The sequence below is a fragment of the Ixodes scapularis genome, unplaced genomic scaffold (genome assembly GCF_016920785.2).
Source record: "Ixodes scapularis isolate PalLabHiFi unplaced genomic scaffold, ASM1692078v2 PGA_scaffold13__105_contigs__length_92229423, whole genome shotgun sequence".
Taxonomy (NCBI): Eukaryota; Metazoa; Arthropoda; class Arachnida; order Ixodida; family Ixodidae; genus Ixodes; species Ixodes scapularis.
The window spans coordinates 39,957,663-39,967,390 of record NW_024609839.1 but is presented as its reverse complement, the minus strand read 5'-3'; the positions used below and the strand labels follow the sequence as shown (position 1 = coordinate 39,967,390).

The following is a 9,728-nucleotide window of genomic DNA, read 5'->3' as shown; positions in this document are numbered from 1 at the left end:
CTCAGATTTCGTTCGCAATGTGCGCGCACACATCCGTGATAAGTGGACATGCCGATACCTCGCTTCGGGAGAGTTGAGTGGAACGGTCAGAAAAGAGTCAATAAGGTTCAGCGTGTTCCCTAGTCGTTATCCTATTGACGTTATCCAATAATGCTAAGTTCATAAGCTAGAACGTTTAAACAAACAAACAAGATAATCAATCTGATTTCAGCATAGAACCACCCAATGGTTGAATGCATTCGGACGAGAGGTTGCAGAGACCAATTTGAATGGAATGTTTCGCTGTGAGGATGTTCGTCAGGTCTATGGGTGTTTAAATTTATTTAAAACGATTTATAAATTTAATTTTTTTTTACAATTATACAAGATATTCAAGGCATCTAGGAATAACAAAATCTAAAATCCGTGGTTAACCCCATATTCACTTGAAAAAAAAATAATTGAAAATAGGATCTACTAAAAATTTGTTACATCTAGAGATCCTAAAAACTGCAGTCGGTTAAGATAAGGATGGCTAGTTGGGCTAGTTGGTTTTGCATCATGGTGTAATACGCCAAAAAACAGGGACAAAAAACGAAGGAAGAACTAGACAGGAAGTCCTGTCTAGTTCTTCCTTCTTTTTTTGTCCCTGTTGTTTTGGCGTATTACACCACGGTTAAGATATATCAGGACCAATTATCGAAAATGCTGCGATCAGCTAAAGCTTAGTGTTATAACATGATGTTTAGGGAAACTCACAGTCGCAACGACTTGGTATTTATTAAAAAAAGTTAGTTTTAAATTTTGTTTTGGTTCTGCCCGTCAGCCTGCTGACGATATTGAACCAGATGGTGTTATACCAAGTGGCCTCTTTTAGCTGACCCGTTCAGTGAATACTTATACAAACAGTAACATCGATCCATGTAAATACATTAGCAGCAGAATGGCAGTTCTCTTTTTCTTGAACCTGTTACAGATGCTGAGACATTATCTACACTTGTGTCATTCAAAAAAAGTTCGAACCGAGTAGGATTTACTCATTTGTAAAGCTATAGCCAACGCGATAGGAGAATAGAGAAAGTTCCTTATCGCTGCAGAGATATCTAAAACCGTCCCCGAAACACGCAATCACGACATAAGCTCTCTGCAGCACGGGAATCAGAAACCTCCATAATCAAGAGCGTCCGATAGCGCCGCGCCAGGGGGGAATGGTATGGCGACACCCCGCTCCGAGCTTTGGGGGCTCTCTACGCGGCACTTTAATCGACACGTACCGTTTGACCTTGCCATAATTACGAGCGATTCCTCCTCCTCGTACTCGTCGAGCGATTCCCGGCTCTCAACGCGACAGCGACGCTTCCTCTTCGTTCGCCCTCGTTCTCCATTGAGCCAGAACAGCGAGAGACGTCTCATTCTAACCGCGCTCAGCGATGACCGAGCGACACAAGCCGACGTACAAGCGACACCCCGCCACGGGCTGGGTGTTTCCCCGAGAGGGTTTTGAATGGTCAGACTTCGAGGCCGCCTGCCGACACCCACTGTCCCCGAAGGACATCGTGCTGATGACCTACCCCAAGTCCGGGACGACCTGGGTGCAGCACATGCTGTACCTTCTGGTAAGGGACATGGTCCCCGTACCGGAAGGACGTCGACTGGACAGCTTCGTACCTTACCTGGAGAAAGGAGGACTGGACTTGCTGCGGGGACTGGACCTGTGTCCCCAGCCCATCAAGACTCACCTGTCTTTCACGGTGATGCCGTGGAGCGAAAAGCCGCGCTACGTCCTGGTGTTCCGCAACCCGAAGGACGTCTGCGTGTCCCTGTACCATCACGTGCGGGGGTTCTCTCGGTATCATCATTTTGACGACGGATGCTTCGATGACTTCTTCGAGGAGTTTATGGAGGGCAACGTGGACTCTGGAGACTATTTCGATCACCTGCTGTCACTGTGGAGCCGTCGAGAAGAGTCCAACGTGCTGGTGCTCACCTACGAAGAACTCAGGGCGGATCCACACGCGGGTGCCCGACGTCTGGTGGATCACGTCAGGTAAAGATTGGGGGAGGCTTCGGGGTTGTGAACGTAGACCGTTTTATATTTTGAAGTGTGACCGCGGCCGACGCTGGTATCTGTAGAGCCAATCAAAGCAACCATACAAGTGCATCGTCACGGCGTTCATTATCTTTGTTTGTCTTCATTCCCCGGCTAAACCAATCGCTCACTGAGAGATGATCGTGGCGCATTCACTGTGCGTGAGTGCGGTTGCGCTCGGACTTAAAAGTGATACAGAACCTCAAAGCGCCGTTCACACACTTGCAACCGAGTAGGACAGAGAGTGACAAGACCGGTTTTTAAGCCTCTGGCGACGGCGTAAGACCTGCTCCGCAGCAGCGCATTCGGTCGTCCGCTGTCGCAAGAGGCTTATATAATATAGCAATCGACCGGAATAAACAGGACTGCGCATAGTATCGAGAGATTCCCTTCAGGACAAAAGCACTGATCGCCGACAATGACACCACGAGTGCCAAAAGCCGTCCAAGCAAGGTTAGTCGGAATAAGTGAAGCGGGGTTGTCCCAGCTCATAGTGTGGGCAAGACACCCCTCGAGCGGGCCGTTCCATGTTGCGCCACGTGACTTGCTTAGTTTCCGCGAATGCCACCAGTCTAGCGCTCCCCGGAGAAAGCCGCACGCAGAGAAGGTAAAAGAGAAAAGAATGCACTCCCCCTCTCACCCGCATATCGTCTGCTCCGCCGAGTGGGCTGTACCTAGCACCTGGCTGGCGTACAAACTCTGTTTAAAATCGCGTCATTTTGGAAATTTCAAGCGCAGATGCGCAGATTTTGGTATGCCAGTTATTGTGTAGTACTATGCTAGATAAAAGACTAACAGGGTCCAATTGCGCTGTTACCTGCGTGCAAATAAAAGAAAATAGGAACAACTCTGTCAGATTGGCCAGTCTCTCCGGCGAAAAGTAAATCCAGTTGCTGTACCTTTTTTACTATACAAAGTTCGTACTGTTGTAGGCGTTTAGCGGCTATGAGTGGAAGTCTGAAATAATAAATAAAAACGTGCTCTCCTGCCGCAATACACGCAGTAGTTGAGGGTAGTAGTGCTGGCTGACTCAATTCCTATTTAGGTAACAGAAAAAAGATATGCTAGTTGATCATTTACCGAAATAGAACAACAAAGAGCTCAAGGCTGAGTTTGTTGTAGCCATAACTATCCTAAGAACGCGAACCACTTCACAACGGCAGCCACGAGCGAGAGTTCGATGGTCCGTACAGCCCGCCGGTACAGCCCAAAGATGGAGAATGGCAACCTCCCGGTTTGTCGTCTGCTAGCGGAGTCGGGCGCGTGCCCTCTCTCCCGTTTTACCCCGCCGAACCCGCTGAATTTCCCGGATGTATGGAGAGGACGCTCCTGTCGAACAAAATGGTGATTAGCACTGTACATAAAATTTATACGCAGCTGGTCGAACATCTCTATTTTATTAAGATGCAGTTAATGCAAAAATGCAAGCGAGCTGGACAAAAATGGTAATATTAATCTCTGGAGAAGGGGAACAAAGGACAAATACGAATCTCCAAACATAGCTATAGGTGAGTGGTGCACGACCGAAAAAATCCGCCTGGTCCGGGGATTGAACCCGGGACCTCTCCATTTCCAGTGGAGCGCTCTGCCAACTGAGCTAACCAGTGGTTAGCTCAGTTGGGGTAGAGAAGGGGTTAGACGTCAGCAGATTTTTTCGGTCGCGCACCAGTCACCTATAGCTGTGTTTGAAAATTTGTGTTTGTCCTTCGTCCCATTTGTTCCTCTTCTCCAGAGGTTATTATTGCCATTCTTGTCCAGCTCGCTTGCACCTTTGTATTAATGTCATCTTAATAACCTTAATAACGCAGGCCGTTCACCCTTGTTGGCGTTGGGCTGGTGGCAGCTGATAAAACCCGTTTGCTCTACACACTAAAAGTTTTTACACCTTTAAGGGTGTAAAAGGGGTGTTTTGGTAATTTACACCCTTGACTACACCCCTTTAGCACCCTTAAATCAGCTACTGCACCCACATTATTGTACCGAGAGGGGTGTTGTTTCGTGTTACACCCTCCATTTAGTGGAGGGTGTGAGAAGGGTGTAGAAGAGGGTGCTAAATAATAATATGAAAGGATTTCTGAAACCTTATATGTGGACCTCCCCATAAATGTATACACGAACTCATCTCTGTTACGTCACGGCGCGGTGGTGGCGCGTCGGACGCACTTCCGGTCCGGGGCTGTGGGCGGAAGTGCCCATTTGAGACGTGTATTCCTGCGTTGTTTTGAAAGGAACCAGACAAAAATTTGCCTTCTCGTCAAAATGCTGCGACTGGGGCTGTTTTAAGAGAGTCGGGAAAGGTTTGAAGGTCAGTTTTCATGCGCTCGGTTCGTCCGAGAACGCGGATATGTCCAGTGAAAAAAAAAAAAAAAAAGTGAAAGCCGTTTACAACTCCCTGTAACGCCGAATTTGAGCGCAGCTCTTGAGGAGGGGGAGGGAAGGGTAAGGGGGGTGGGTGGGTCACGTGACCTTGGGGGGCCACGTGACGATGCCAATGACGTCATCAGTGACGTCACTGATGACGTCATCAGTGACGTCACTCATGTGACGATGACGATGCGGATACCGATGACGTCATCAGTGATGATGACGATGACGATGCGGATGCCGGTGACGTCATAAGTGACGTCACTGATGACGCTATCAGCGATGATGACGATGGCGATGCGGATGCCGGTGACGTTATCAGTGACGATGACGCCATCGGGGGGGGGGGGGGGTCACGTGACCTCGGGGGAGGGGGTCACGTGACCTCGGAGTGGTCACGTGACCCCCTCAGGGTCACGTGACCGGGGGGTCACGTGACCTGGGGAGTCACGTGACCTGTTGCATGCAACCTGTTGCATTTCCACTGAGTTGCTGCATCTCAGGTTGCATGCAACCTGTTGCATCTTCATCGAGTTGCTGCATCTCAGGTTGCATGCAACCTGTTACATCTCCTCTGAGTTGCTGCATCTCAGGCTGCATGCAACCTGTTGCATCTCCTATGAGCTGCTGCATCTCAGGTTGCATGCAACCTGCTGCATGTCAGGTTGCATGCAACCTGTTGCATCTCCTCTGAGTTGCATGCAACGCGCGGTTACGCCGACGGCGACGGCGACGGCGACGGCGACGGCGACGCCGCTCAGGCTGGAAACGGGCCCCTAAGAGCTGCGCTCTAAAAAACCAGACGCCGTTGGACCAGATTGCTTGGGTGGGAAGCATTTTGGGTTAAATTCACGGATACTACTGGCCATCAAATTTATTTGTATTGTTCCAAAATGAACGCCGGAAAACCGTCAAGTTGTACGGACCACCTGCGAACTACGTTCAGTGCGTCTTCAAGTTCAAACGGTTGCCTGATCGTTCGAACCGTCGTCTGCTCTTTCAAACGTTTCTGCTTGTCGTCTGCTCTTTTAGAGGACACCGGCCCGTAGACCAAACGTGGGCCCGGTACTTGCGATAAGAATCAAGTGCAGGCCTCAAAAGACTTAAGTTTGAAGGTTGGTAAGCAGGCTCGACGTAAACAGTAGATACAAGAAGATGCTGATCATTGTTACCACTGGCCATCACCGACTTGTTATGCCTGATTCACTTGGTTGGATTCTGCTTGCGATTTTCAGTATCGACGTCGACCATCTCAGCTACGGTTCACGCTTTTGCAGTCCGAGCGACGTCGCTACTGAAAATTGCGAGCGAAATCTCATCATGTGAATCAGGCTTTAGCGTACATTCTGCGGCGTCTACGCGGAATGAATCGCCGCATATCAGATTATTCACGCGCAGTTTTGCGGTGTAACGAGCCTCGTTAATTTCGCTGACGCTGCTCAAGTAGTCAGACATCGCCTGGAAGACGTAGAGTCAACAATTCTAACGCGAAAAAGAGCGCGGGGACTCACACCGGCGCCGACAACATCGCATTTCAATGGTTTGTTTATGGGCGACGGCGAGCTTTTTGCCCACACCCCCATCGCGCATGCGCGGCGCCGGTGGCGTCCGCTAGGGGCGCTCCGGTTTGTTTGTAAACATGAGTTGGTGTATAGGTTAAATTTATGCTTAAAAACATCGGTTGTTAGCAGTCGTTTTTTATAATGTTAGTTGTAATTCATGCAAATAGTTGATAATAAAGTGCCTCTCCTGCGTGCAATTTTTTGTGTTCACAAAATTTTATACGAGTTCATATTCAATTTTCTTAAAAATTACTCCATCCACAAAAAATTGGAAACCAGGGAGAAATTCTGAATGCTATCATTTTTTACAAATATTTATTGATCGAAGTGTAGCAGTAAGAAAATCAGTCTCCAGTTTACTTCTGACAACATAACATGAAATCAAAATATAATATGTTTGACAAATATTCATGACATGCTGCCAGAACCTGTCACATTACCATGTCAACCTATGAAAAATATTGATTTGAAAATATGACGACATGCACAAGAACTCACACACATAAAGAAGCAGAACCCATAAAAAACCAGTCCGAGCGAGACATAAGACTTCCTAAAATATGGGCTAATGCAGTATCCTGGTGTAGATCACACAAAATCTGGAGAACCAGGAGAAAAAAGGAGACATTTGACTTTACTTTAGATGCATCATGTGAACAGATCTATTTACGGCGCCCCTCTATCGCGATTTGGTCAGTTTCGGTTTCAGTATTGCAACTTTTACTGGTTTCGGTTTCATATTTTAAGGATCGCGTCTTCGACGCCCCATCGGTAGCGACACCAGTTCTTTGTATTTTTTTTTTTTTCCGGCATGGTTTCGCCATTTTTGCGACCGTTAGGTTGTTTTTCCGTTTCGCGGTATGGAAATGCCTTTAGAAATGGAAATGTGCTAATTTAATCAAGTTTATCTATCTGTGAAGTTTTCTCTTGTGATGATTATGTTCAAGAAGAGCGCGGAAGGCCGACGACGCAACAGAACGAGCAACTCAACGCAGTTGGTAAGTGTACTTCTTTGTTTGCATTGTACGCGTTGAACGAGAAGTGAACATTATGGAGTTTTAGAATAATCTCGTGGCTGCTGTGCATGCGCAGACCCAAAACAAGCTTCGGACTCTAGCTTTGGGGCCCATTATTTTTCGATAATAGCGTGGTTACCTTAAAAGGCGGCGTACCGCAAAAGGCGGCGCCCACGACATCTCCGTTGATTGCGTCTTCGACGCCGTCGCCCGCTCGGGAACTGCGTGAGTCGCGCTCGGCGACCGCGGTCGGTATGGTCGACGCGTATTGAAAACGTCACAAATCGCTGGATTCACATCTCAAAGCTATCGAGGCGCGTGTACTTACGATCGCGGCAGACATGTAAGCATGCCTGGGTGGTGGATCGTCTGGGCTTCGTAAGTACAACAGAGCAGCTTGGCAGCGACAAAAACAAAACATGCGGCATTGAGTGTAAAAAAACTACAAAAATGTTACTCTGGACAAAAAGCTTGTTTAATTTTCAAGATAAACCGTTCTAACTTTCAAATAAAAGCTGCCGCGACATATTGGTGGCGTTTTAAGCGCGAGATGCTTGCGTTTGGGGGGGTCCCCTTCAGAGAAACGCTATTCTAAAATTCTTCGCCGCAATCCTCGCTATTTTGCCGTCCGTAACGCGCGGTAAAGTAGCGCCCGATATTCTAAAACTCCCTATTTTCTCGTTAAGCTAGAATGTTTTTTTTTTTTCTTTTTTTAACTAGTTGGGTTTGCTTTATCTGTCCTAATGTTTGTATCTATGTGTAGCGTAATGAAAAGTTGCCACTCATTCTGTGTATGGTCCGAGAAAGTGTAGCTCATGTCAACAGAGCACGTATTGAATTCCTAATGCTACTTTCGGTCCGTTGCTTTAGGAAATGTCTTATTGGTCTAGCAGTGTACTGATGTCTTTCAACTATAAATTGACTACATTGACAATACTTCATTATATTTCCGAAGTCAGACTTCCTTGGAATTCGGTTCATGCAGAGACAATATTCCTTTTCAGTCAAAATGGTTGAAGAGGATATCCATCTTTTGTTTTGAAGTTATGGAAGTGGACTAAATTGTACTGTTAGGACAAACTTCGGTCCCCTGGCTTTCTAGAATTGAACTGGGTTTATATTTGTCGGTTAGAACTTTTGATAAAGCAGTTGTTCCTTTTTCCTCTTTTTTTTCTCTTTCATTTTGCAATTGTGATGTGATCAAGCCGAGGGCCGCAGTTATTCCCAAATGAAGCAGCAGCAGTGTGTTCCCAGCTTGCGTCACTTAGATTCATTTCAAGGCATGCCACGAAATTAATGCCCCTGTTCATACACCGTTGGAATTGGGACTGACTTCAAGATGCAGTTCGACACAGTGTTTAAGCGGTATGAAACGTCTGTTGAATGACCTATGCGGTTGTCACAGGTTCGTGGTTGGTCAACCCGAAACGCTTGTCTTCCTCTTCCCAATGGTTTGAAGCTCGGCCGGCATTATACTTTTTCATACTTAGCGTGCAACGCTGTCAAAGCTACTGGCGCGAGTGCGTGGCTTCATCTACGGTTTTGTTTGTGCGAGAAGGCGTGCAAATGATCAACAAGACCAAGCCCCACGCTCGCGCCAGTAGCTTTGACAGCGTTGCACCTTAAGTATGAAAAGGAGTATAGTCTCATCCGAGCTCAAGCCTTTGACGCTCAGGTAAACATGTGCGAGGATTGTAATTGACCCTGCCCCCAAACCACCTATAAACAGCCCAAAATGACAAAAAAGACAAAATTTGTGACAGCGGTGTTCGAGAGAAACTGCAGACGTTTAATTACCCTGCCTGAAACTTTGCAAACATTTCAGTGTGGTTGCACCTGTGTGGGCGAGGTAAATCCACTATGAAAAGACCCTGAAGTGACGCCTTCAGGATGCCGAAAATAATTATGGTAAGTTAGAAATTAACCCACTAGTATACTTCCTAAATATTTGGGCCGGGTGTCGATTAAAAAATTTTAACCCAGTTCATTTGTCACAAATTTTCAGGCATAATATCTTGAAAAGAATGGAACTGCAGATGTTCCAAACTGGCTGAGGTAAATCAGCCTTGCAGTGCACCAAGGTTTACACTGAACATACTTTTGTGTATTGTCCACGAGGTGTAGCTCTTGCATTGAAGTTTTATGTTGTAGTTTCTTCAATGTTTGAACTTTCAGCGCGCCAGCTGGGTAGTGTGTAAATGTTTTTTTTTTATAGCGCAAGCAATATCTTAATCCTGGTGGCAGAAAGTTTCGGCTAGCAGTTGACATGGTTGGACAACGGTGTGCATGCTTGCTTTCTCTGAAGCGGCCAATGAAGCGAAATAACAGCATGTGCGGATTGTTCATGCATTTAATTTTTTGTTTGTTGTTCGTTTCAGACTACATGTGCTCCCAGTACAAGGGGTGGCCCTCCAGGCACTGACGACCAGCATGTCATCTCTGCTGTGCTGTCGAGGGAAATTTAAAGGGTAAATATTGCAGCTGCAGTTTTTTCTATTCTATCCCTGCTACACTTCCTGCGAATTTCTGTGCATACTTGGTCTTTTTGTTTTCATAGTACTGTAAACTTTTGTTATAATCCGTTGCAACTATAGAATAGCACAAGCCCCTCCCACAATTCCCTTTGCTCGCCATGATTGGTGGTGTCCTCTCGGCTCTCCTCCTCTCTAGTGTTTGCTTATTAAAAAGAGTGAAGGGCTTTGTGGGAAGGCCTTCTGC

The 9,728-nt window shown here is 46.8% G+C and overlaps 1 protein-coding gene, 1 long non-coding RNA gene and 1 other non-coding gene across 3 annotated transcripts; 2 read left to right on the top strand and 1 right to left on the bottom strand.

The window, feature by feature from the left end:
• The first annotated feature begins 1,392 nt into the window (after positions 1 to 1,392).
• Positions 1,393 to 2,030, top strand: LOC120838843 (sulfotransferase 1C3-like). The gene has a single exon (XM_040208929.1). It carries the CDS (start codon positions 1,410 to 1,412, stop codon positions 2,028 to 2,030), a length of 621 nt encoding a protein of 206 aa, XP_040064863.1. The 5' UTR covers positions 1,393 to 1,409.
• Positions 2,031 to 3,602: 1,572 nt separating this feature from the next.
• Trnas-gga lies at positions 3,603 to 3,677 on the bottom strand. The gene has a single exon. It is a non-coding gene; the product is annotated as a tRNA-Ser (tRNA).
• Positions 3,678 to 6,806: 3,129 nt separating this feature from the next.
• LOC120838762 lies at positions 6,807 to 9,478 on the top strand. Its single transcript, XR_005715178.3, has 3 exons — positions 6,807 to 6,992; positions 8,836 to 8,918; positions 9,389 to 9,478. It is a non-coding gene; the product is annotated as an uncharacterized LOC120838762 (long non-coding RNA).
• Positions 9,479 to 9,728: the final 250 nt, after the last annotated feature.

Coding starts and splice junctions, on each gene's coding strand:
- LOC120838843 (XM_040208929.1), top strand. CDS start 1,410: ATGACCGAGCGACACAAGCCGACGTACAAGCGACACCCCGCCACGGGC.